Source organism: Pelodiscus sinensis, chromosome 19 (genome assembly GCF_052426305.1).
Source record: "Pelodiscus sinensis isolate ZL-2025 chromosome 19, ASM5242630v1, whole genome shotgun sequence".
Classification (NCBI taxonomy): domain Eukaryota; kingdom Metazoa; phylum Chordata; order Testudines; family Trionychidae; genus Pelodiscus; species Pelodiscus sinensis.
Genome location: NC_143070.1, coordinates 19,461,671 through 19,488,970, shown reverse-complemented (window position 1 = coordinate 19,488,970; position 27,300 = coordinate 19,461,671). Strand labels below are relative to the sequence as shown.

At 52.5% G+C, this 27,300-nt stretch overlaps 1 protein-coding gene and 1 long non-coding RNA gene across 2 annotated transcripts; one reads left to right on the top strand and one right to left on the bottom strand.

The window, feature by feature from the left end:
* Positions 1-867: 867 nt before the first annotated feature.
* Positions 868-11,253, top strand: LOC142821452 (uncharacterized). The gene is made up of 2 exons (XR_016347372.1): positions 868-1,006; positions 3,182-11,253. It is a non-coding gene; the product is annotated as an uncharacterized LOC142821452 (long non-coding RNA).
* Positions 11,254-23,658: 12,405 nt separating this feature from the next.
* LOC142821587 (uncharacterized) lies at positions 23,659-26,944 on the bottom strand. Its single transcript, XM_075912992.2, has 2 exons — positions 25,313-26,944; positions 23,659-24,308 (listed from the first exon to the last, which is right to left on the bottom strand). Exons 1-2 carry the CDS (start codon positions 25,833-25,835, stop codon positions 24,076-24,078), a joined length of 756 nt encoding a protein of 251 aa, XP_075769107.2. The 5' UTR covers positions 25,836-26,944; the 3' UTR covers positions 23,659-24,075.
* Positions 26,945-27,300: the final 356 nt, after the last annotated feature.

Sequence of the window (27,300 nt, the reverse complement as noted above, 5' to 3'; positions counted from 1 at the left end):
CCCTCCCCCCGCAGTCTGCCCGGCCAGGGCAACTCGGGGAGGGGGGGGGGCGGAGTGTCACATATCTGGGGGTGGGGCCGAGGTGGGGGCTCTGGGGTGCGGGTCCCGACTGGACTCCAACGCGCCTTTCCTCTGAGTTTGTTTTGCGACCCATATTGACAGTTTGTGTTTCAATAAATGCACTTCCCCTCTGCCCCTGCAGCCCGGAGGGCCCCGCGGGTGAGACGTGTTTCAGTGACACGGGTCTCAGTTGTAGTCCCTCAGTGGCTGCATAAGCATTGCCTGCGCCAAATTCGGCCTGCGCCTCCCCCGGCCACTTCGCACAACTGTGAAACCTGAACATGACAAAACTTGCGCAGCTGGGAGCGGCTAAGCGGATACACACGCGCGCGCATACTCCACTAGACCAGACGAACACGGCTGCATCTCTGTCACTATTCGACATACCCAGCTGGTATCTGCACACACGCAGCTCTGGGAGCCGATCTGCAGCCAGGCGGATTCCGGGTGGGACGTTTCTCGCCGAAGCCTCCGGGGCTGCGATGTCTCCCATTTGTCCTTTCCCACCCAGCAAACAGCCCGAGTCAGCTCCAGGAAGCCAAACAGCCCCCTGCCTGCTGGAGGCGCGGCTTAGGCGGAGCCTGTTCCCAGCCCAGAGGCAGCAATGGCCTCAGGGAGCCCATTGGGACGTCTCCTGCAGGAAGCGACCGACAGGATCTTCCTAGAGGATTTCACGGCCCCTCTCACTCTGCAGCGTGGGCACAACAGTGGATGCAGGGACCCTGTGCAGCAGGGAGCCGTCCAGCCCAGTAGGCAGCTGGCTAACGTGGTGGCAATAGCCCAGCGGCTGAGTCTGCAGTGGGGCGGGGTGTGTGGGGAGCACCAGGAGGCGCTGAAGCTGTTTTGTGTGGAAGATCAAGCCCCCATCTGTGTGATCTGCAAAGAGTCCCGGACACACCGTGCGCACAGGGTGGTGCCCATACAGGAAGCTGCCCAGCAGTACAAGGTAGGGAACTGTTGCCCTGTCTACTGGGTAATTACTTTAGATTTTAATGACAGGCTAATTTCCCTGACTGTTCCCTGGCCCATCTTGACTCATCAGTCAGCTCTGCAAAGCCTTACTGGTAGGGAGAAGCTGTAACAAAAGAAATGCTCTACCTCGCTGGCTAAATATCAAGTCTTTACAGATATCAGATGAAGGAAAGTTTTCCCTGAGATGCTGAACCCTTTTCAAACCCAGCTCCCACTGGAGAAGTGAGGGAGCTTTTTACACAAGGGAAGGTGTTAACCATCAGTGAAGTGTAAATCACAAGGGCTACGTCTACACTGGCCCCTTTTCCGGAAGGGGCATGTTAATTTCAGCTATCGTAATAGGGAAATCCGCGGGGGATTTAAATAAAAATGTCCGCCGCTTTTTTCCGGCTTTTAGAAAAGCCGGAAAAGAGCGTCTACACTGGCCCCTATCCTCCTTTGAAGTAGGAATAAGATCCTCCGGAAAAGGGCGCTTTTTCCGGAGGATCGGGGCCAGTGTAGGCGCTCTTTTCCGGCTTTTCTAAAAGCCGGAAAAAAGCGGCGGACATTTTTATTTAAATGCCGCGGGGGATATTTAAATCCCCCGCGGATTTCCCTATTACGATAGCTGAAATTAACATGCCCCTTCCGGAAAAGGGGCCAGTGTAGACGTAGCCAAGAATTGCAGGCTGGTCTGTGTGACTGCAGATGGGGAAGGTACAATCTCTAGTTTTTAATAAACAGAATTTATTACTTTTTATTTCCATCACAGTAGCCCTTATAGACCCCAAATGAGGTGTGAACCCTACACAAAACACAGTGAAGGACAATTCCTGCTCTGAGCAATTGATACTCTAACTAGACAAAAGGTGGGAAGGGAAACTGAGGCATAAAGCAGTGAAGGAAGTTGCCCAGGATCAGATTAGAGCTGAGGTCTTCCTGGACCCATTTCAGGTCCCTAACCAATAGGCCATGATGCTACCTTGGGGCATCAGTCAAACATGATGTATCAAGGCTCTTAGGAGGGAAAGACATGTTGAGAGCTCTAGGCCCAGCAGGGAGGGGAGGATTCTCACTGGGATGCTGAACTCCTGGGCTGCTCCGTGAGGGGTTAAACTCAGATGCAGCGGCCTGCACTAGACAAGGTCACTAGGCTGGACACTGTGTGGGACCCCGAGCTCTTTGAGTCCACTCACAACAGGGGCTCTGGGGGTGCCACAGGGATCAGACTGGATTGGAGCAAAACTAACCCCAGGCTGGAGCTTCCTGGTACAGGTCTGACCAGTGCTAGTGGGTACGTGGGCACACAGACAAGCCAACATGGTTCAGTTAATCCCACCAGGCAGGCTTTGGGAATCTCCCAGAATGCACTTCTGCTGAGAGCTGCACCAGGGCCTGGGACAGTGGGCATTGCTGCTGCAAGCATTTAGAGCAGCACTGGGGCAAGCCCCCACCATACTTAACGGAATCAGGATGTTTAATTTGGGGGGAGGGTCACTGAGGCATTCCTCGAATACAGAACATCCCCATGTCTGCCTGCCTGGGCCCAGCTGCACCCCAGTTGGTCAGCCTTTGTCAGTGCACCCCACCTATGTCAATCTGCAGGGAATAGCCACCCCCACTCCTGGCCCCTCACCCTCACAGGTGTCCTCCTGCATCCTCAATCTCCTCCTGTCTCTTTTTCACTAGATGAAACCGTGTCCAGTGCTGAGTTGCTTCTGAAAAGGGACAGAACTCCACAAACTGGAGCTGTGCAGCTCCAGACACATTGCCTCCCTGAATTTCATGTGGTTTGCCCTGGTGCTTAGACGAGCTCTGTCCAATCACTGCAAATTAAACCCTCTCAAACATGAGTGTATTGCTTATCCCATGGGTCTCCAATGCCCTGTTATACACTGTACCACTAAACAATCCATATATACCAATAAAGCATGGTGATAATTGAACTTTAGTTTTTAATTACTAAAATACCTGAGCTTGAATGTGTAACAAGTTACTCTATGACACATTCCCAGTCTGTATTAATAAAATTTCATCTTCTTGGGGACCCTGATATCACAAAAAGATTGGGAAGAACAGTTATCATGGGTTTTAGTGGGGGAAAAAAACCCAGTTTCACACCCCTCTCACTGTCACAATGAAACCACCCAGTTCATTTCTGTTTCTTTAGAAAAAAATTCAAGCCCATTTGAAGACTCTGAGGGAAGAGAGAGAAAAGCTGCTGGGATGGAAAGCAACAGGCGAGGGGAAATGCCAAAAGTATCTGGTAGGTGCCTGTGGTTATGAATCCGCAGGGACTAGCAATGGGAATGCTGCCTCCTGCTGTTCTGGGTCTGAATTTCCAGAGTCCATGAATAAAAGAACATGCTGCTCGTGACAGACATGAAAACATCCCTTTCAGAGGAGCACAGGCCAAAGGGGAAGCTGGGAGAGATGCCTCTGCCTACTGCCCACAAGGGAGAGTCAAATGTCAGAAATTTTAGGATTTTCCAAGAAGTTCTCCCTGCTGCACACTCAGCTCCCCACGCTTCATCCATGCCTCTGACCAGCCCTTTCCCTGTTTTCGTACAGAAACAGACACAAGCCGAGAGGCAGAAGATTGTGGCTCAGTTTCAGCAGCTGCGGCAGTTCCTGGAACTGTCTTTGGTGACCACAATGGGCCAGCGTGGAGATTAACTGAAGCTGTGCCAGTCTCATAGACACAGATATAAAAACCCACATGCACAAACACCAGTCCCATTTTGTTACCTTTGTCTCTCTGTAGCCCTGTCTTCTCAGAAATTTCCTTTCCAGGAAAGAAGCTTTTCAATAGAGATTCATGTGGCTCTGTCTGAGAATCTGTATCTTCAAACCTGAACACAACAATTACAGCAGTCCCCGGGTTACATACAAGATAGGGACTGTAGGTTTGTTCTTAAGTTGAATTTGTATGTAAGTCAGAACTGGTACATTTTGTAGAGGAAACTCTAGCCAAACATTTCTCCAGAGCTCAGTTTTATTCTCCCACACCTCACTTCCCTCAGTCCTTTATTCTCAAGCTGAGGTGTCTGCTGAGAAAAGCCACTCTGCATCTCCCTGGTCTGCTGGGGAGGGGGTGCGCTAGCTTCGTGTCTCCCTGGTCTGCTGGGGGGAAGCAGCTAGTGCAGGGTTGCCTCACCCCGTTTGTAAGTAGGGATCCGATGTAAGTCGGATCCATGTAACCCGGGGACTGCCTGTACTCTCAACATTAATTCTGCTCTTCGTGCATTAAAACATCTTACTGGAGAGAGGCAGGAGGAAGGGAAGAAAGGCCTTTTAAATATTGTATAAATTATTAACATCAGAACATAAGCTGTTGGTCTGCCCAAATCAGAGAAAATCCTAAAATCTCTTCAGAGGCTGAATAGTAATAGAAATGTAGCCATGGTAGTCTGGTCTAGCTGAAACAAAAAACAGGACTATGTAGCACTTTAAAGACTAACAAGATGGTTTATTAGGTGATGAGGTTTCGTGGGCCAGACCCACAAATTTGATCTGAGGAAATGGGTCTGGCCCACGAAAGCTCATCACCTAATAAACCATCTTGTTAGTCTTTAAAGTGCTACATAGCCCTGTTTTTTCTTTAGAGGCTTGTGAGATCATATTCTTTTTAATTAAACTAATTTCTCTTGGTGACTCAAACATACTTTTGAGCTTATGCAAAGCTCTTCTTTGGGTGTGGGAAAGGTACCTTGAGTGTCACAGCTAAGCAGAAGTTGGATGAGATTGTTTAACCTAAGTAGATAGCATGTATTACAAGGGACCATTCGAGGTGAAGTAGCCAGTCAATACTTCTCCAGTCTTAAGAGCAAAAGAAGGGAAAAAACAAATCTCTAATAATTTCCTTTTCTTTCCATTATTTACACACCTTTCTACTGAAACTAAATTACTGCAGTAAAAACCAAAATGATTCAAGATGAAAAGAAGGAAAACTGTGATCTAACATGTAGTGCTGTCCCACAATGTCAAGCTCTCTTTACACTGGAGTGTGTAAGGACCACAGCACAGTGAATTTCATACACTCACCTTTGCCCGTGGCTCTCTGTATCCACCTAGATGGGAAAAGGAAAACCAACAGTTACGTTCAGTTCTTCAGTATGGATTATGCATGATTCTTTAGACTTTGCTTTGCAGTCCGATTTGCAGAAATTACTGTCTGAAAGTCCTTGATCTCCTCTCCCGGCAAGAATTCTGTTTCAGATTGTTATGAAAAGGGAAAATTGTCATGGGCAAAGGGTCTCAGAGGCAGGGGAAGGCAACACCTTCCCAAACTGCCTAGCTGGCCCCACCCACACTCCACCCTCAGCCATTCAGCACAGCTCCCCTCTTGGGGTTGCCTTGGCTTCAGCCCCGTGGAGGCTGGGGCCACATGCTGCCAGCCCTCCTGAGCAAGGGAAGGTTGGGGACACAGGCCCCTTGTGCTCCAACCAGGGAAAAGGAGGTCATCTGTGTTCCAGGATGGGGGGAAGGAGTCAGGTCAGCCATGCACAACGGAGGGGGGAGGCTGGGGCTGCCTGTGTTCCTGGGGGGAGGATAAGGTGGACCAGGGAAGACTGTAGGACATGCTGTGATGGTAGAGAGCATGAGCTGCTCGTGCTCTGTGGGGAACAAGGAAGGCTGTGTGTACCTAGACCTGGTCAGGCTGGTTAGCATTGCTGGTGGCACTGGTCATCTCCTGAGTACAGCCAGGCAAAGGGTGACTGTTTCCTGGCTCTCTGCATCCTCTGCCTTGGCTGCCATTTGGCTCTTTCCAAAGAGCTCAGCTCCCAGAACCTCAATGGGAATTGGGGGGACGCACATGAGGAGTTTCCAGTGTTCTCAATGGGAGCTGCTCAGCATGAGCGCTTTTTGGAAATTTGGCCCCATACAGCACAAGTCAGGAAAGTATTTTTGGGCTAGGGGCTGCGGATCCACAGGCATGTCAGTTGGGGACTGCACAAAAGTGAGAAGCAAAAACAAAACCAAAAACAACCTCCTCCCCAAAACCCCCCCCCCAAAAAAACCCCTAACCCCCACCATGGCCCCAACTAAGAAGCAGAAAGACACGTAGCACACCAGAGCTTAAGGGTGCTAGTAGATTTTGTAGGACCCCCAAGCTCTGTGGTGGGGCCCAAAAATGTGTGGGAGAAGGCTGTCAGGAAGAAGTCGTTGGGTGTGTGATCTGGGAGGGTGGTAGGCACAGTTCAGTCTAAGGTGCGCACCTACATGGGTGCACACCAAGAATTTTAGTCCCGCTCACCTCCTCAGCAAGGCCGCTCAGTGAGCTCTGTGGCAGGTGGCTGCCCTGTCCCAGGAGCAGCTGGGCAGCCACCACATGGCCCTGGCCTTAGCTTCAGCCCTTCCCCAGGGACCAGGACCAAAGCCACTGCTGTGTGGTGGATGGCAGCGGCTGCTCCAGTGACTGGGGCCACAGATACCACTTACGGGTGATGGCAGCTCCGGCAGATGGGGCTACACTGGAAAGCCATTGCCACCCATCACACGGGGCTGCCCCAATGGCCAGGGCTGTGGCTGGAGCCATGTGGTGGGCAGTGGCTAGAGCTGGGTGGTGGGCAGCTGCTTTGTCACAGGGTTGGCCTTAGGGTGCCTGGGGCACCATGGCCAGAGGGAGAGGAGAAACTGGGCACTGGTGTTGCAGGGCAGGACATGGTGGGGGTTGAGGGGCACATCTTGGGAGGAAAGTGCTGGGTATGGGATGAAGGAGGCACTGTCCAGAAATTAGGGGCAAAAAAGAGCACAATGCAGGGTTAGTGGTAAAAGAGGCACAGGATGGGAGTGCAGGGATAGGAGAGCCCATGGATGCAGAAATGGTGGGAGCAAGGCTGGGTGCCAAGCTGGGTGGGTTTCACAGTGGGAGGGTGCAGGGTCATGCACTGTGTTATTTATCTCTTGTTTTAGTTTTTTTTCCTTACATAATTTAAATATATATAATTTTGTAAGTAACTGGTGAGTGCCATCGTGGCACACGTCCAAACAAGTGCACATGATGTCAGTACTGATGCACAAGAGAAAACTCACTCCACTCCTGTTTGGAAAATCTCAGAAGGAGCACTGGTGGTAGGGTGCAGGAGCAGGATGGGAGTGCTGGGGGCAGGGATGTAGGAGCACAGTGCAGGGCATTTACTTGGCACAGCACCCTGGAAACACACATGGCTGTGTGTCCCCCACCACTCCCAGGCTCTACCTCTTACGTCCAGTCGGAGCGCAGAGGAAAAGTCCCCAGACAGCGCTTTGCAGTGCTGCCATTTTCCCAGCCGGGGGGGGGGGGGGAGGGGGGAACAGGGCCGTGTGTGGAGTTGCTTCCTCTTCTCGCCATATAGAGCTCATGGGTTAGATCCAGCCCCGGTCTTGCTTGACTCTGACTAGCAAGGCTCCCTGCTGCAGGGTGAGGGGGGAACGGACCCCACACCTCAGAGGCCAGATCCACATAAACCAAAGGCCAGATTTCACCTCAGGGCCTGAGGTTCTCCACCCCTGCCACAGAGTATAAAACCCCCCCAGGAATTGCACTTCCACTTCTAGAAGGTTGTCTCCTGCCAGGGTGTGTGTGTGTGTGTGTGTTGTTCTTTTAAGGAAAATTGTCATTCAGTTGTCTCACTGGCTTACCAAGGTTTCACCTTTAATATTCATTTTCCCAAACCTTACTTTTAAAAGCATTGCTACTTTGTCAGCTACTCTCTTCAGCTGCTTTTGCTCCTCCTCTTGTTCACTCTGAGGAAGGTGCTTCCAGAGTTGGGTCACAAGCTGGTGCAGTTTCTCACAAGAGTGTTCAATTATGTCCAGTTGTTCTGTGATTTTTTCCTTCAATAACAAAAGTTACAAAAGAAAAAAAATACTTTGGTATGCTGGAGGGTGCAATGGCTGCCATCCAATGAAACTTGGCTCGATAAACAGCCTCATTAATAATTGGTGGGTTCTTTTAGGCTAAACAGAAGGAGCAATAAAGCTCCTTTCTGTAAGGGCAGGCATGAGGAAACTTGTTTTTGTCAGGGGCCGCTGACCCACAGAAAAATCAGTCAGGGGCCGCACGTAAGCGAGGAACAAACAAACAAACAAACAAAAACCCTCACTGACATGGCCCCTGACTGAGGAGAAAGACACTTCCCACATTCCCCACATACCAGAGCCTGGGAGGCCCAGCCTAGTAGATTTTGTGTGCTCCAGCCCCCAGGGAGTGGCAGGACACTAGAAAGCCAGTGCAGGCTCCCCAATGCTGGCGGGGTGCCTGAGCCTAGGGAGAGGTACATTTCCCCTCCCTTGCTGTAGTATGATAACTGGAAAGAAAGAATCCACTGCCCAAGGCATTGAACCTCCTGGCAAGGCTTCAAAAGAACCTGTCATGTGAGCTGAAGTGTTCCCTGAATGCAGAGATGGGGGAAAGGGGCTGTTTGACAGGCTCTTCATGTGAGAAGGGCAATTTGTTTGTTTTACTTCCATAGCAGCACAGACAATGAGGCATGTGCTGGTTTGAACTAAATTAAAAGGGGGATTCTCTGTAACTTGGAATGTGAGGACTTCAGTAACAACAGCCAGAGGTTAGGTAGTGGGTGAATGAGGCCTCTGGCTTGTGATGTCAGACTAGATCAGGGGGTGGGCAAGGATTTTAGGTGGGGGCCACTCCAAGATTTTGCAAAGTGGTCAAGGGCCACTTTTCTGTGGAAGGATGGCACTGCTCATCCCTCTTCCCTCACAGGTGGGTGCCCATATTTCTTAAAATAATATAGCTGGGGTGGCACACCCAGCCATCCCTTGCAGGGCTTGCTCATGCTGCCCTCCCTGTGCCTCCTGAGGCTGGAGCTGAGCCCTGTGCTGCAGGTAGCTGGGGTGTAAGCTGAGCCCTCCCGAAACTAAACTCTGCACTGTTCACAGCAGGGTCTATTCCCTCCCCCACGCCGCCATCTGCAGCTGGGGAAAGGGCTGACTCCTGCTCTGAGCTGTGTATCTCTCACAACTGAGATTTAACACCTCCCCCTCCCACTCTGGGGCTGACCCATTTCAAGTGCTGCCTGCAGCTGGATCTGATCTGCCTGGAACTCTGCACCTTCCCCAGCCGAGGCTGAATCCTCCATCCCCAGCTCTGCACTGCCCGGGGGCCAGCTCTGCCAGCAGTAAATTTCTCCCCTTTCCAGCTGGCCAGTAGACAGTCGTGCTGCCTTCAGCTGAGTCCCAGGCAGAGCTGCCACTCTGCTCTGCCTTGCCACAGGGACAAATGCCCACTTTGGGAAAAAAAACAGGGGCAGTCAGGACGGAGCTGAAAAGGGAACTCTCCTGGCCCAAATAAAATGCATTCTGGCCAGCCTCTGCCCTATTCTTCCCAGCCAGCCCTTAACTCCTAGTCCCAATGCCTTCATCATGCCCCATTGCCACTGGCTAAGTGCTCATTCTGGGTTGCCCCACAGAGAAAAGGGGACTACTGAGCCCTGCACCAGCTTCTCATCCCCTGAGGATGCTGAGTCCCTGCAGTAAAATCCATCCTCCCTTGCAAACAAACACTGGCTCAGCTGAAGGGCCCACCTAGCTCAGAAAAAGGAGGTGATCCTGGTGAGCTCAGTGCCAGAAACTGCCCTTCCAGAAGCAGCTGCCAGACACCGTTCTCACCCTCCTCCTGCACAAGTTATTGCTCCTTCCCTGGCCATCAGCCACTGTCCATCTGGCTCTCTGCTCCCCCCACTCTCCCCTCCATACCTTCCTCAAACCTCACTGGTATTCCGCCCTCTTGGCCCCTCCCATGAGCAATGTGAGCTGAGGGTTTACCAGGCCTAGTGCAGAGCAGCAGCAGGAATAGCCCCTCCTCACACACACTGTGGAAACAGGAGCCAGAGATGTCTAGCAACCTGCTCTACCCTACCCCACTGCCTTTTCCCAGCCCTCTGCACCCCATTTTTCTGGGGCAGTGGTAAGCGGAGTACCCTCAGGCTAGGCACTCTACTTCCCACTGCTGCTGTCAAGTGTGGTGCAGCAGCCTGGGAAAAGCTGAGTGCAGAGGACCTGGAGAGGGTGGCGAGGTGGGGTGGAGCAGGTTGCCAGGCCTTTCTAGCTTCTGCCACCACAGTGAATGGGGGAACAATACATGCTGCCACCCTGTGCCAGGTCCAGTCATCCCCCAGGTCCTTCCTATCCATAGGAGGGTTGAGGTTGCCACCTGTGGAGGGATGTCTCTTCTTCTGGGTAAGGCGAGTGGGAGCAGGGACTCAGATCTTTTTGCTAGCCTGTGGTCACCAGGATTATGTAGAAGCCAAGAAAGTTACTTTCAATTGCAGGACCCTTCCCCCACTCAGAGAAGTGCCCCAAGGTCAAACACCAAGTCAGCAAGAAGAGTCAGCATTGAACACAGGATTCCTGAATCAGCCACATCCTGAATCCACTAGCTCACATCATTTCTCTGGTAAATCAATAACCTTTCCCGTGCATGCACAAATTATACATCTGTGCATTTAAATGGTTAGGCAGCTAAGTTATCAACCATGCACGTGAATACTTAGTGGCACTTGCGTGTGAAAATGGAGGTGTGCAGCACTGCCTGCGTTCCCTTTCTGGGATCATAACCCTTTATATCAGTGTGTGTCACATTACCAAATTGGAGGGAAGCAGCCAGATCGCTGCTGCACCCCTAGGTGGGGGTGGTGGCCCCAGAAATTGGTATAAAAGGGAGCCATGTGGGGTATTGAATGGGAGCTTGTTGTTTGCTGATCCTGTGTACGCTATTTATGTGAGTGTATAATGTCTGTGTGAGTAGATAGGAATCTGTAATCTGTGTGGAAGCTGAATATTTCTCTGAATGTGGTTAAGCATTGCTATGGACAGGCTGAGTAGCGAAGCCCTGTGGAACAATGGCACTTGATGGCCCAAGGACACACCTAAAGCAGGAGGGCGGAGACCCAAAAGCTGCCAGCAGGGAGAGGCTGAGGACCAGGTGACCGGCTGAGACCAGAAGAGGCCAGGAAGGGGGTATAAAGAGGCCATGTGGTCGATGCCATTTTGGTCTCAGCTCAGCACTTCACCCCAGAGGCAGCACTGCAGGGATCGAAGAGCCTGGAAGACCTGTGAACCCATCCTGATGATAGGATGTGCAATAAGAACTCTTAAACCAGCAGCTGCAACACCTCTGCTAGAGCCTGCATCGAGAACTAGGAGATTCGGTGCATGTAATGTACTATTCTTTAACAACCTGACTCTCAGGCTTTTCTTTATTGTAATAATAAACCTTTAGATATAGATTCTAAAGGATTGGCCCAGCGTGATTTGTAGGTAAGGTCCAGAGGGTAAATTGACCAGGGATCTATGGCTGGTTTCTTGGAACAGGACAGAACTTGTTCGGGGTAGGTGGGATTGGGTGCTAGGACCCCCCACCTGTGTATGAGGCCTGGGGCCATCTGGGGCACGGATATTGCTGGGGTATCAGAGGGGTTTTGCTCGGGAGGCTTCAGGCAGGCTGCTGAAGTGCTCTGTGGGACTGGTTTGTGGCCTGTTTGGAGAGGTCACCACTCTGGGGGCTGTAAGGAGCCCCGGATTTGAGCAATTCGCTCTGAGCGGACGCCCTCAGCTGTGCCCAGACACGGCCTGGTCCGTCACAGTGTGGAAAACATGTTTATCCCTGACATTTAATACAGAAAGAAAATATTTTTCCCTTACCCTGTGCTCCTGAACAGCCTCCTCCATGGGCACCACAGTGTGAGTGAAGTGAGCCTGAGACTCTCTGCAGATCACACAGATGGGGCATTGGTCATTTTTATAGTAGAGTTTCAGAGGTTCCTGGTGTTTCTGGCACTGGCTAATTCTTCCAGATTCTTCCTCTCTCTGTAATCCTGACAACTGGTTTATTGATTCCACAATATTCTTCAGCTCTCTGTTTGCCCTCAGGTTTTCCTTGTGCAATGTCCTTTTGCACTGAGGACACAGAGTGCTGCTCTCCCTTTCCTCGCAGTGCTGGGTGATACATGGCTTGCAGAAACTGTGTCCACACTCTGTAGTCACAGGGTCCTGAAATAACTGCAAACAGATGGAACAGGTAACTTCAGCTTTAATGGCTTTCACAGGCTCTGAAGCTGCCATGGCTCTTTTAGAGAGAGGACAAATAAGTGGCCGTGTCACCCTCACACACACCCTGATGTGTCCATCTCGCAGCAGGAAGGTGTCTTACTCCTCAAAAACCGTGTCAGACCAAATGTCTCTGTTGCATTTGCATTATAGTCTAGTTCCAGGAAGCTGCACCCCCAGCCTTGAACTTTTGCTCTCTTAGCAACATGATAAGCTTCTCCCCTTACAACTGAGAACGCCTCTTTGAGGGAACATGGGATACATTTCCCTGTAGTAGGGAAATTACCCACTTTTTGCAATAGTTTTCAACACAAGACCCACCTTATCCCTGAACTGATGATGAAAACAACCTGGCTGCCTATGTAGATGAGGTACAAATCATTTCCAGCAGTGCTCTAGGCTGGGAGATGGGGCCAGGCCACACAAGTCAAGGCTCTGCTTCAAGGTCAGGCAGGTGCACCAAGTTTCTCCAGAAATCTAAAACACTCCAGCAGCTCCATTCTCAGGAGCACCTGCAGGGTGTACTGGCTGTACTCAGGCCACTGGCTAACTGAGCTGAAGGGGAGATGGTCTGTGAAACTGGTCAGAGGCAGAAACCTTGCTATGATTCTACGATTCACTGGAGCAGTGCACCTCTGTTCAACTCTGGATGTGAATGGCAGAAGAGTAGGCATCTCTGGATGTAGGTACCTGCAGGGTTAGACAGCAGCTGAGAAGGGGGGTTGTGAAGGCGGCCATGTAACCTAATGAGGTAACTGGCTGCCAGATTGGTCAAAAGATGCAGCAGACTGGCCCTGAAGCCCTACAGCAGCAGCAGGACATTAGCTGCTCCAATCATGTGCTCCAGTCTCGCCTCAGCCCTGATGCTGCTGCCTTGGCTCACTCCAGGTAACCTGGGCCTACCCTGGTCTCTCATTGCTGCCATATGACTCCAGCTCTGACCCTTGGCTCTGGCCTCTGACCATGGGCTGATTCCTGGCTTCTGACTCCTGCTCTCCCCACTAGGCATGAGCACCCCTATCCCAGTATCTGACACCTATGTTCCCCTGATGAGTCCCACCCTGGTGCCTATCTCAATCTGTAGGTACCCAAATGCCTTTGAAAATCTATCCCTTGACTTAGACATGTGCCCACCTGGGAGGAGCTAGACAAGGGGACTTTTCAGGGCAAGACTTTGACTCTGCCTTTTGGGCAATAAGGAACAGCTGCAGTTACAAAAGCAGAACCCTGGTGCTTACGGTTAGTGATGCCCATACAATGTTAGTAATATCCAAAGTACAGAACTTACTCATTAAACCAATGAGCTTTCAATATAGCTTGGAATTTTGCACTAAGCAAATAGTCCTATCTCCAGCAAAAAATGAAACTGGTCTAATCTGAATGATCAAACTCCACATACTCATTGATGAAACAATAGCGACACTACAACACCAACATCTTAGCTGACAGGGCTGTGGTGTTTAATTATTTCATGGGCATGTATTAAATTAATTACAAATTACAAATCAAACTCTCCCCATCCTTTGCATCTCCCCTGCACTCTGCAAAACCCACCCACCTTTCTCAGTTGTCCGATGGTATCTGCCCAAACAGACAGGTTTGCAGTGTGCCCACAATGCCAAGAGATTCAGGTCATTTCAGCCCCAGGAGCACCCTACTGACAGCCCCACTTTTACACCAAGGGGAGGGGGGCTGTAGCTGGACTCTCTCTCTGGTAGGAAAGTTTCAGGTTCTGTTGCAAAGCCAATGCTTTCAACTCCAGTGCAGATGTGTCCCGAGTACTGATATGAAAGAGCCCCGTGTTTCCCCACCAGCCAGGTAGGACATGGGTCAGAATGGAAGCTTGTGGCACGAGGTTCTCCCACCATGTCCAGAACCTCCCTAGATAACTCACAGAAAGAGAAACAGAGGAGACCTAGGCCACTAGAGCATTGTAGTTGAATCTCTGTACTATAGATGCTGTCTGCAGCACTGGAAGGGTTTTCCATTGTTGTAGGTAAGCTGTAGAAGGAAGGCCTAAAACATAAGCCAATGCATCACTGGTCTGAGGTCTGAGGCTTAGCTGACAATGAACAAAACATGGCAAACATAAAGCAAAGCTAAGCTGTGAGCAAAAGCAGGCCTCTGCTCCCAGACCTTGGCATGAATAGGGCTGAAACTAATTGATAATAGCGCCAGGGCTGAGACTAACTGATAACTGGGACTGATCATGAACTGTAAACACACAGCTCTTTGGAAAAGACAACGGTACCCACTTTCTATGGATACCAACTCATGGTCAGGAAAAGGGGCTAAGATAAACAGCGTGATGGATGTTTCCTCCCCATGGATACTAACTTTGGTTCGGGAAAGGGTCGAGGTTGATACAAGACGGATGGAGATGGTCTAATCAGATCATGAGGCACAAGGTGATTGGTGGTAGCCTGGCAACATCAGAGGGTGGCAACCTCACACATCAGCGGTGATGTGTTTGTACCTGTATATAAGGTGGTGTCTTGGGGTACCAACTTTGCACAGCCTGGGGGAATAGTGGTTCAGTAGAGTCTACTGACAACTATTAATGTACTTTGCTTAACAATAAACCTAGCCTTGTGCTTTTGATCCTTATCTGATTTGTGGTCTTTAGTGGCTCTCTTGGAGTCTGCTGTGAAGACTAAGGGTATGTCTACACTACAGCGCTAATTCGAACTAACTTAGTTCGAATTAGTTAATTCGAACTAAGCTAATTCGAACTAATGCGTCCAGACTAAAAAACTAGTTTGAATTAGCGTTTTGCTAATTCGAACTAGCATGTCCACATTAAGTGGATCCTGAACCGGGGTTAAGGATGGCTGGAATCAGTGCTGGCAGGCATCAGATGAGGACTTAGAGTGTGAAGCTGCTGCCTCAGGCTAGCCGAGGGCTGTGCTTAAAGGGTCCCGACCCCCACCCCGGACAGACAGTTCTCAGGGGTGCCCCGCTTGAAAACCAGTCCTGGCTTGGAGTGCCCGGAGTGCCCACACTGGGCACATCACACCACTCGGCCGTCAGCCCGGCTGCACTTGCCGCAGGCTGCCATCTGGGGAGAGGGGGCAATTGGGGGGCTGCAGGAGAGCTTCCACCCCCAGAAGCCCACAGAGCCAGCCCAGTCCTCCCCATTGGGGGTTTGTGCCCCATTCCTCCCTCACCTCCTTCCACTTACCCTTCCCTAGCCCCTTTTCTTGATGTACAAAATAAAGGACAATTGTGTTCAAAAATGGAATCTGTCTTTATTGAACAAAACTGGGGGAGACTGGGAAAAGGAGGTGGGAGAGGGGAAGAGAGAGGCTGGGAGAGGGGAGGGCAACTAAAATGATCAGGGGTTGGGAACAGGTCCCATATGAAGAGAGGCTAAAGAGACTGGGACTTCTCAGCTTAGAAAAGAGGAGACGGAGGGGGGACAGGATAGAGGTCTCTAAAAGCATGAGTTGGGTGGAGAGGGTGCATACAGAAAAGTTCTTCATTAGTTCCCATAAAGAAGGACTAGAGGACACCAAAGGAAAGGAATGGGTAGCAGGCTTCAAAGTAGTGACAGAAAGTTGTTCTTCACAAAGCAAAGAGTCAACCTGTGGAACTCCTTGCTGCAGGAGGCTGTGAAGGCTAGAACTAGAACAGAGTTGAAAGGGAAGTGAGATCAAGTCATGGAGGTTGGGTCCATGGAGTGGTATTAGCCAGGGGGTAGGAGTGGTGTCCCTGCCCAAAGTTTGTGGAAGGCTGGAGAGGGATGGCACAAGACAAATGGCTTGGTCACTGTCTCCGGTCCATCCCCTCCAGGGTCCCTAGGGTTGGCCGCTGTCGGCAGACAGGCTACTAGGCTAGATGGACCTTTGGTCTGACCCAGGATGGCCATTGTAAGCTCAGGACTCAGGGTCGGGGGTCTCAGTGGACAACCTTGATTTTCATGCACTCCTGCTCCTGGGTGGCCAGGCTGGCAGCTCTCCTGCCCTAGACGGCCACCTTCCTGTGCCTAGTGCGGAGGTCGTGGACGAGGTCCACGATGTCCGCACTAGCCCAGGCGGGTGCCCGCCTCTTGCGGTCCCAGGCAAGCTCCCGGGAGCAGCCAGCCTGGTCCCGGGAAGAGGGGGAGGGCTGGGGGGCATTGGGTGGCTGGCTTGATCCATGCCAGGTGCAGGGTCTGCTGGCTGGGTGCTGGCAGGCTTGCACCTGGCACGGGCACCGTAGCCAGCCCGTGCCCCTTTAAGGGGTCCGGGGCCGGGAGGGGGGCATAGGGTTTCCCTGGTGTTGGCCAGAGTTGCCACCAGGGAAACCTGGGAAGCCTTAGCCTCCCACTAGTTTGAATTAAGGGTCTACACAGCCCTTAATTCGAACTAGGTAGTTCGAACTAGGCTTAATCCTCATAAAATGAGGTTTACCTAGTTTGAACTAAGCGCTCCGCTAGTTTGAATTAAATTCGAACTAGCGGAGCGCTAGTGTAGCGCCTATGAAAGTTAGTTCGAACTAACATCCGTTAGTTCGAACTAACTCTGTAGTGTAGACATACCCTTAGTTCTAATTAGTTAATTCGAACTAAGCTAATTCGAACTAACGCGTCCAGACTAAAAAACTAGTTTGAATTAGCGTTTTGCTAATTCGAACTAGCATGTCCACATTAAGTGGACCCTGAACCGGGGTTAAGGATGGCTGGAATCAGTGCTGGCAGGCATCAGATGAGGACTTAGAGTGTGAAGCTGCTGCCTCAGGCTAGCCGAGGGCTGTGCTTAAAGGGTCCCGACCCCCACCCCGGACAGACAGTTCTCAGAGGTTCCCCGCTTGCAAAGCAGTCCTGGCTTGGAGTGCCCTGAGTGCCCACACTGGGCACATCACAGGACTCGGCCATCAGACCAGCTGCACTTGCCGAAGGCTGCCATCTGGAGAGAGGGGGTAATTGGGGGGCTGCAGGAGAGCTTCCACCCCCAGAAGCCCGCAAAGCCAGCCCAGTCCTCCCCATCGGGGGCTCGTACCCCATTCCTCCCTCACCTCCTTCCACTTACCCTTCCCTAGCCCCCCTTCCTGATGTACAAAATAAAGAAAACGTGTGGTCAAAAATAGAATCTCTCTTTATTGAACAAAACTCGGGGAGACTGGGAAAAGGAGGTGGGAGAGGGGAAGACAGAGGGTGGGAGGGGGGAGGGCAACTACAATGATCAGAGGTTTGGAACAGGTCCCATATGAAGAGAGGCTAAAGAGACTGGGACTTTTCAGTTTAGAAAAGAGGAGACTGAGGGGGGATAGGATAGAGGTCTCTAAAAGCATGAGTGGGGTGGAGAGGGTGCATCAAGAAAGGTTCTTCATTAGTTCCCATAATAGAAGGACTAGAGGACACCAAAGGAAAGGAATGGGTAGCAGGCTTCAAACTAGTAACAGAAAGTTGTTCTTCACAAAGCAAAGAGTCAACCTGTGGAACTCCTTGCTGCAGGAGGCTGTGAAGGCTAGAACTAGAACAGAGTTTAAAGAGAAGTGAGAGAAAGTCATGGAGGTTGGTTCCATGGAGTGGTATTAGCCAGGGGGTAGGAGTGGTGTCCCTGCCCAAAGTTTGTGGAAGGCTGGAGAGGAATCATAGAATTATAGGACTGGAAGGGACCTCGAGAGGTCATCGAGTCCAGCCCCCTACCCTCAAGGCAGGACCAAGCTCCGTCTACACCATCCCTGACAGATGTCTATCTAACCTGTTCTTAAATATCTCCAGAGAGGGAGATTCCACCCCCCCCCCCCCCCGGCAATTTATTCCAATATTTGACCACCCTGACAGTTAGGAATTTTTTCCTAATGTCCAATCTAAACCTCCCTTGCTGCACTTTAAGCCCATTACTCCTTGTCCTGTCCTCAGAAACCAAGAGGAACAAATTTTCTCCTTCGTCCTTGTGACACCCTTTTAGATATTTGAAAACCGCTATCATGTCCCCCCTTAATCTTCTTTTTTCCAAACTAAACAAGCCCAGTTCATGAAGCCTGGCTTCATAGGTCATGTTCTCTAGACCTTTAATCATTCTTGTCGCTCTTCTCTGTACCTTTTCCAATTTCTCCACATCTTTCTTGAAATGTGGCATCCAGAACTGGACACAGTATCCCAGCTGAGGCCTAACTAGTGCAGAGTACAGCGGCAGAATGACTTCACGAGTTTTGCTTACAACACACCTGTTGATACAACCTAGAATCATATTTGCTTTTTTTGCAACAGCATCACACTGTTAACTCATATTCAACTTGTGGTCCACTATGACCCCTAGATCCCTTTCCACCATGCTCCTTCCTAGACAGTCGCTTCCCATCTTGTATGTATGGAACTGATTGTTCCTTCCTAAGTGGAGCACTTTGCATTTCTCTTTCTTAAACTTCATCCTGTTTACCTCTGACCATTTCTCTAACTTGCTAAGGTCATTTTGAATTATGTCCCTATCCTCCAAAGAAGTTGCAACCCCACCCAGTTTGGTATCATCTGCAAACTTAATAAACGTACTCTCTATCCCAATATCTACATCATTGATGGCACGAGACAAATGGCATGGTCACTGTCTTCGGTCCATCCCCTCCAGGGTCCCTAGGGTTGGCTGCTGTCAGCAGACAGGCTACTGGGCTAGATGGACCTTTGGTCTGACCCAGGACAGCCATTGTAAGCTCAGGGTCGGGGGTCTCAGTGGACCACCTTGATTTTCATGCACACCTGCTCCTGGGTGGCCAGGATGGCAGCTCTCCTGCCCTAGAGGGCCACTTTCCTGTGCCTAGAGCGGAGGTTGTGGACGAGGTCCACGATGTCCGCACTAGACCAGGCGGGTGCCCACCTCTTGCGGTCACAGGCAAGCTCCCGGGAGCCGCTAGCCTGGTCCCGGGAAGAGGGGGAGGGCTGGGGGGCATCGGGTGGCTGGCTCGAGCCGTGCCAGGTGCAGGGTCTGCTGGCTGGGTGCTGGCAGGTTTGCACCTGGCATGGGCACCGTAGCCAGCCCGTGCCCCTTTAAGGGGTCTGGGGCCAGGAGGGGGGCAATAGAGTTTCCCTGGTGTTGGCCAGAGTGGCCACCAGGGAAAGCTGGGGAAGGCTAGCCTCCCACTAGTTCGAATTAAGGAGCTACTGTCACATTACTGAAATGGAGGGAAGCAGCCAGATCGCTGCTGCACCCCTAGGTGGGGGTGGTGGCCCCAGAAATTGGTATGAAAGGGAGCCATGTGGGGTATTGAATGGGAGCTTGTTGTTTTCTGATCCTGTGTACACTGTTTATGTGAGTATATAATGTCTGTGTGTGTAGATCTGTAATCTGTGTGGAAGCTGAATATTTCTCTGAATGTGGTTAAGCATTGCTATGGACAGGCTGAGTAGTGAAGCCCTGTGGAACAATGGCACTTGATGGCCCAAAGACACACCTAAAGCATGAGGGCGGACACCTAAGAGCGGCCAGCAGAGAGAGGCTGAGGACCAGGTGACCTGCTGCATACCAGAAGAGGCCAGGAAGGGGGTATAAAGAGGCCATGTGGTCGATGCCATTTTGTTCTCAGCTCAGCACTTCATCCCAGAGGCAGCACTGCAGGGATTGAAGAGCCCGGAAGACCTGTGAACCAATCCTGATCGTAGGATGTGCAATAAGAACTTTTAAACCAGCAGCTGTAACATCTCTGCTAGAGCCTGCATCGAGAACTGGGAGATTCGGTGCATGTAACGTACTGTACTTTAATAACCTTACTCTCATGCTTTTCTTTCCTGTAATAATAAACCTTTAGATATAGATTCTAAAGGATTGGCCCAGCGTGATTTGTGGGTAAGGTCCAGAGGGTAAATTGACCAGGGATCTGTGGCTGGTTTCTTGGAACCGGACAGAACTTGTTCGGGGTAGGTGGGATTGGGTGCTAGGACCCCCCACCTGTGTATGAGGCCCGGGGCCATCTGGGGCACGGATATTGCTGGGGTGTCGGAGGGGTTTTGCTCGGGAGGCTTCAGGCAGGCTGCTGAAGCGCTCTGTGGGACTGGTTTGTGGCCTGTGTGGAGAGGTCACCAGTCGGGGGCTGTAAATAGCCCCGGATTCGAGCAGTTCGCCCTGAGCGGACACCCTCAGCTGTGCCCAGACATGGCCCGGTCCGTCACAGCTACACACCCCTTATTTCAAACTAGTAAGTTCGAACTAGGCTTAGTCCTCATACAATGAGGTTTACCTAGTTCGAACTAAGCGCTTCGCTAGTTCGAATTAAGTTCGAACTAGCGGAGCGCTAGTGTAGCGCCTATCAAAGATAATTCAAACTAACATCTGTTAGTTCGAATTAACTTTGTAGTGTAGACATACCCTCAGTGTACCTCGAGACGACATTTTTTTTAAAGGAGCTAATTTGCATATCTTCTTCTGATCACTCTTTTGAAAGTGTTTTTTTCAAAAGTGAAAGCAATTTAGATGTGGTTCCTCAAAAACAAAACAAAACAAAACAAAACAAAACAAAAAACCCACACACGCTTCTCTCTCACAAATTGAGGTTTGCAGATTCATCAAGAAAAGGGTTTTTATTTTTAAAAGAACCACATCTGAACTGCTTTCACGTTAGAAAAAAAACAGATTTAAAAAAAAATTGGAAGAAGACAAGCACATTAGTGCCAAATTTGCATATCTCCTTTAACAAAAAAAGTAGTCTAGAGGTACCCTCACTTTTAATCATGCTGGGGGCAGAGGTTTGAGGTACAGGGATGAGGATGCAGGCTCTGGTCTTGGGCTAAAGGATTTGGAGTGTGGGAGAGGCTCTGAGCTGACTCTAGTTGTGGTGCAGGATGGGGAATAGGGTGTAGGCTCTGGAAGGGAGTTTGAAGACTCAGAGCTAGGGTCAGGGTTTGGGGCGTAGGAGGGGTTCAGGACTGGGGCTGAGGTTCAGAATATAGGCTCCAGCTGGGTACCACTTACCACAGGTGGCTTCTGAGTGGTGGTGCAGGGATCTAAGGCAGGCTCACCTTTCCACGGACCCTGCACCACTCCCAAAAGCAAACTCTCTCTATTCCTGCCCCCCCGCTTTGTGGAAGTGGAGTATGGGGTGGAGGGAGGGGCACCCTAATATCAGCACCTCCCCCCTTTCTTCCTGTGCCCTGCACAGCAAGCAGGAGACTCCCAGGGGTAGGGGGCCCCTCCAAGGCAGAGGACAGGAACATCATGGCAGTGCTGAGAAGGGCAGATGAAGTGACAGCCTCCTGGCCAAACCTGTCAGGATCACCTGTCAAAGGTTCCAAGATCTACCTGTAGATCCTGATCTACTGGTTGTTGATCACAGCTCTAGAATGTCTCCTGGCCTTGGGAAGTCCTAGGAGCGTTGTCTGGGGCTTCAGCCCTGCTGGAAAGGCATTAGACAGAGGAGAGATGATGAGTGAGAGGGGAAAAAGTGAAGAGCACCTGAGATGGTGGCTGATGTTGTGTTCAACAAAGATTTTCCCCAAGGTTCCTGGTCCCTAAAAGTGTAGAGAATTTTCTCGGAGAACCCAGTGAATGCTGTGTTCACAGAAAGGTAGGAATGTGCACCAGGCAGGCTGAAAAAGGTGTCTTTTGTATGTTTGTAACAGGCTCCTGCCCACCTCCAGTCACGTTTTCAGTCCCATATCACAGCAAATTCCCACCCCGCCAGGCAATAAAAACTAGGTCATTCCTCCCGAGCTGGATGTGATTCTTGTTCTTCTGCACAGCACAGCCCATGGAGACCAAGGACCTACCAATGTTTAATTGATGGAAATAGAAACCAGACACAGCGGGTTTGAACTGGTTTCAGTTGAGGGACAGGTGTGCCTGGTTTCCATGCACTGGCACAGGAAAACATTAAGACTACATCGACACTGCAGGTTTTTTGTGCAAGAACAGTTGTTCTTGTGCAAAAACTTGCAGAGTGTCTACACTGCATACGTGTTCTTGTGCAAGTAAATTTACGGTACAGCGTCAGAAAAGCAGATTTCTTGCGGAAGAGTTATTCCTCTTCCCACAAGGAATAAATCATTTTGCACAAGAGCACTTGTGCAAGAAGGCAAGTGTGGACAGGCAACAGCCTCCTCCCCATCTGCCCCATTGGAGCTTTGCTGGTGGGCAGCCAGACCAACTTCTAGTGGTGCGTGGCCCCTCCATTCCCTCCCGTTCCCTGTGGAACCATCTCTGCTGCACAGGGTCCTGGTCGGCGGCACCACCTCCTCCTACTCCAAGATGCCTTGGAGCCCTGGCAGGAACTGCACAGAGCCCGGCTGGTGCACTGCGCGCTTGGGCTCAGCCAGTGCTGGGACTGCAGCAGAGCCTGCCCATGGTACTATTTTTAGTACGGCAGTCCAGGTCCCTGTAGGCAGCCCCAGTTAGAGTCAAGCAGCAGCCGCATGAGGAGCGTTCCAGCCTCTCCTCCAGTCCCGGCACCTAGTCCTACCATGGGAGCAGCTGGGGCTGTGGGGGCTTTTGGGGCCAGACCATGGTAATAAAATAGTACCGTGGTCCCCACTCCAGCCCTCACACACTGCTTTTCACGTCAAAGGCAGAAGGTGAGGGAAGGGGCAAGGGGAGAACGAAGGGGAAAGTGGGTGAGGAGAGGAAGGTGCTTCTGCTGATGGGAGGGCCAGAAAAAGAAAGGGGCAAGCACCAAGGGGCAAGATGGAGGAGAGATAAATGCCAGAGCTACGTCTACACTGGCATGAATTTCCGGAAATGCTTTGAAAACGGAATAGTATTCCGTTTTCAGTTTTTCTGGAAAAGGAGCGTCTACATTGGCTGCACGCTTTTCTGGAAAAGCAAAAGCCCGGAACCATTTTGAAGAGGGCAAAGGCCACCAGGCCTTTCTGGGGGCGGGGCCAGAGCTCCGTCCAGACACGTGGTTAAAGGGGTCTCGCCGGGCAGCCGTTGGTCTCGTGCTCCCGTGCCTTGGGGCCTCTGCCAGGGACTGGCACCCTTCGCAGGGTCAGTTGTTGCCCTTTGAGTTTTGGGGACACCACCCTTTGGCCCCCCAACAGCTTTTCCCGGCATTTTGTTTTTTCTGCCCTGCTCTCTGCCATGGAGCCATGGGTGGCCATGTACCTGCTCGGGCCCCTGCTGGAGCTGTACAGGTGCCTGGAGCTCGTGCTGTAGGCTGGTGCCCTGCTGTTCATGTACCAGGAGGCAGAGATCGCCTTGGACTCCCTCACCAGGGAGGTCCTGGCAACCGCATGGCATCAGCACCCGACCGGCCCATCTGGACTTTGGAGACCAGCACCGACTGGTGGGACCGGGTGGTCCTCGGACGATGGGACCACCAGTGGATCCGGAATTTCCGAATGAGAAAGCGGACCTTCTTGACGCTGTGCATCTGGTTCACCCCCCGCGCTGCAGAGAACCGCCACCTGGCTGTGGGCACCCATCCCCATCAACAAGAGGGTTGCCATCGCGCTCTGGAAGTTGGCCACACCGGACAGCTACCGTTTGGTGGCACACCAATTCGGGGTGGGAAGATCCATCGTTGGAGTGATTGTCATCGAGGTAAGTCCCAGGGGGAGTGGGATGGGGGGAGGGTGCTGCACTCCAGTCCCAGGGACAGCCAAGACTCCAGGCTGGGTCGCCCAGGGGTTTGGGACATCTCTCCCTTGCACAGGCCCACTGAAAAAGGGCCTCCCCCCCCCGGTGATAGAGTCATGACTTTGTTGTCCACAGTTTGTAACCCTGTTAAATTGAAGTGGCTAATTGGCATCTCACATAATTTCTTTACAGTTACTAGAGGAACACAATAACCACACAAGATTCAAGTGAAAACAGAACTTTTTATTTACAAAGGAGAGGGCGGGGGGACCTTTAACTGGGAGAAGGAGGGGGGACCTTTAACTGGGACGGGTGGCCCCTGTGAGCGCCCCTCCGGGGGCGGACCTGCCCACACTGGGCAGACTGCATCGGGGCAGGCTGCACGGTGAGGTGGCCACGAGTAGGGGCACGAGTAGGGTCAGGGGCAGGAGCAGGGATAGGAGGGGGCATGGGCTGTGCTCCAGGAAGGATGGCGGGGGCATGCGGTCCGGCCATGCCATAGTGGATGCATGCACTAAATGTGCCGTTAGGGTGCCCATTGTGGTGCGCATCCCTCGGCATTCCTCCAGGAAGGCAGCCCAGCCCTCCTGCCGCCAGTCCTGGACCCCTGCACCCGCTCCGCAATTGAGGTCTGGATCCCCTCCACCGCGATGACGTGATGGCGGAGCAGCTGGTCCCGGTGTTGGAGCCTCGGCCTCCGGGCTTGGGCAGCTGGGGGTGCCGCTGCTGCTGGAGTCGTGGGTCTGGTGCTGGGTCCCGCTGCAGGGAAGAAAACAAAGGACGGGTCAGTCAGGCAGGCCGTCCACTGTCCCCACACCTCATACCCTCCATCCCGGAGCCCAGGTGACCGCACAGTTGTCTGGCTTGGGCCCACTCGGTTCCCCTCCTGCTCCCGTGTTGTATGTTGGCAAGGAGGACCGCCCCTGGAGTAGGGTCCTCCCTCCAGTATTGTAAGCACCAGTCTGTATCCTGGCCCCGTGGAGGGCGGGAGGGTGTTTGTGCTGCGTTCACCTGTGGAACTCCCTGCCGGTGGAGACTGTGAAAAGCTTTGGGCTAATCACTGGTGTTTGACAGGGAACGAGATGCATCCCCACGGCAGTGCCTGGGAGCACACCTGTCAGTGGCGGTCTGGGCTCTCAGATCCCCTCGCGTGGGATATCTCCTGGATGGAACCAGAAGAGTGACTGGGTGGGGGGGATGTCCCATCCTTGCAGCAAAACTCAGGGGCCCTTCTCCCTCCCACTATCCCTCTCGCAAGCCCGGTAGCCCAGGGACAGGTGTGGCCACAGTGGGGACTTCCCTCGGGGAACCTGCCAAGGCATGGGGAGCAGGTGAAGGGCTTGGTGGGGGTCCACAGTCACAGGACTGTGACACTGCGCTTTTCCCAGGAGCAGCTGGCTGTGCCTCACAGCCAGGCATGGGACAGTGTGCCGTTCCCTGTGCTGCACCCTTGGTGGAGCAGCGGGCTCTGGGCTGGGGCCCTGGCCGGTTCCAGCCAGCATCCACCCTTCCCCCTGGTCCTGCCGAATGTTTGTGAGCAGCACGGTCCCAGGCGTGCCCTGCAGCTGCCTGCCTCAGCCACCTGCCACTTGGTCACCAGGCTGCACGTGGTTGCACGTGCTGCTAACTGCCTCATGCTATGCAGCATGCAGCTCACGTGGCCTAAGTGACATGCTCTCCCCCTCCCTCCTCCGGGCACCTGGCTTTCCCCCCACCCGCCCTCCGCCCCCCGCCCCTTGGGAGTGTAACCTGCAAAGACTTACCAGTGGGTTCCTCCCCGGCCTCAGAGGAGCAGCTGGAGGGGGCCTGCTGGGTGGCAACGCTGGCCTCCTCTCCTGATGCGCAGCCACTGTCCTCTCCCTCCTCCGGCTTGGTGGGACGGTTGATGGGGGGGTGCTGGCAGGTGTCCACGGGGACAGCTGGGGCTTGCAGGGCTGGCTGGCCCAGAAATGAGTTCAGCCGCTCAAAATAGGGGCAGACATCGGGTCCTGCTCCCCTCCCGTCCGAGGCCCGCACATACCCCAGCCGCAGCTCCTTCACCTTCGACTGCACCTGCTCGCAGTTGCAGCTGGGGTGTCCTTGCTGGGCCAGGTTCTGTGCCAGACGGCTGTAGACGTCTGCGTTCCGGCGGCGGGACTGCAGGTCATGGAGACCCTCCTCCTCCTCCCACAAGTCCAGGAGGGTCTCCAGCTCCCTGGGGATCCAGGATGGGGCCCTGCGTTTGCGGCCCCTGAGGGCTTCCTCCCCTGCCCCGGGTGACGGTGGCTGACCACCCGGAGCTGCCATGCCTGCGCTGTGAGGTGGCTGGGCAGCACAGTTGGCACGTGGCAGAGCTGGGAAGGGTGGTCTCCTGCGGGCTCCTGCCACATGCGGCCAGTAGCGTCCGCGCTCTTTAAGACCTCGGTTTACCCGGAAGTCTGCGGTTTCTACGGGGTCTCCCGCCGTCCAAACCGCTTTTTTCCGTTTCTTCTGCTTTTCCGGAAAAGCTGTCTACACAGGCCCTTTTCCGGAAAAGCTTTTCCGGAAAAAGGACTTTTGCCCGAGCGGGAGCAGCGTAGCGTTTCCGGAAAAGCGGCTGATTTTGTACAGTACAGCGTCGATGCTTTTCTGGAAATTCAAGCGGCCAGTGTAGACAGCTCGCAGCTTATTCCGGAAAAGCAGCCGCTTTTCCGGAATAAGCGGCTGCTTTTCCGGAATAAGTAGCCCAGTGTAAACACTCCCCCAGGGGTCCAAAAGAAGACAATGAGGAAAAGGGCACGAGGAGGGAGGGAAGGGTAGGGGTCAGTGGGGATGTGAGAAGGGAGGGGACAGGGTAAGGCTAGTAGAGGAAAGGGGAGGGACAATGAGGAAGGAAGAGGAGAGGGGAGGAGTGAGTGGGAGAAGGTGGGCACCAGGAATAAAGAGGGCAAGGAGGGCAGGGGCAGTCAGGGAAGGAGGCATCAGGAGGGTGCAGGGGTAAGGGAAAATGGAGGTGCCAGGGATTTGTGAAGCAGAAGGGCAGACACATGGAGGGGGGGGACAGGAACCAGAGGAGAAAGGCAGGGCAGGTGGGTAGAGGGAGATATTATGAGAAGGGATGGTGAGGGGTAGCTACAGATGATCAAAGTGGGGCTAGAGGAGGAGTGGACACAGGAAGATAAAAAGGGATGGTGCAAGGGAAGGGGGCAAGTCCCCAAAGGGCTGAGGGGAGTGAAAAGCGCAGGAGCTGGGACAGCAGAGGAAGGTGTGTGGTGGGGGGCAACAGGGGAGGAGACAGGGCAAGGGGAGGCTGGGAGACATGGCAGAAGGAAGAGGTTTATAAGATGTTTATTAATAACTTGGGTGCCATAGTGGCGAACATCTGAACAAGTGCACATGAACTCAATACTGGTGCACAAGACAACATTCACTCCACACCAGGGGCAAGATTTTCCTCCCATGCCTCTCCCACCCGTTCCCCTCCCCCCGAAGTTAATGCAATGCAGATTGGGTTAATGGAATTGCAGGATAGTTGCACAGGGAAGGGGGAGTCCTGTGAGGGCCAACCCCATCCCTATTGGTAGAGTACGGTGGGAGGAGTTCTTAGAGGGGTCACACGACACCCATCTTGACTCCGGGAGTAATACCTCCAAGGGTGGGACTTCTTGTGGCAGGGGGTGTGGAACATGTCCCTAATTTTGGTTACAAAAATATGGTCACCATACCCATATTCCCTACTTGAGCTGGCTCCAGCACAGCCATTTCCCTGCCCGGCTCCGGGATGACTTGGAGC

Coding starts and splice junctions, on each gene's coding strand:
- LOC142821587 (XM_075912992.2), bottom strand. CDS start 25,835: ATGGCAGCTCCGGGTGGTCAGCCACCGTCACCCGGGGCAGGGGAGGAA. Junction 24,309..25,312: donor GGCCGGGGAGGAACCCACTG/GTAAGTCTTTGC, acceptor TCTTCCCTGCAG/CGGGACCCAGCACCAGACCC.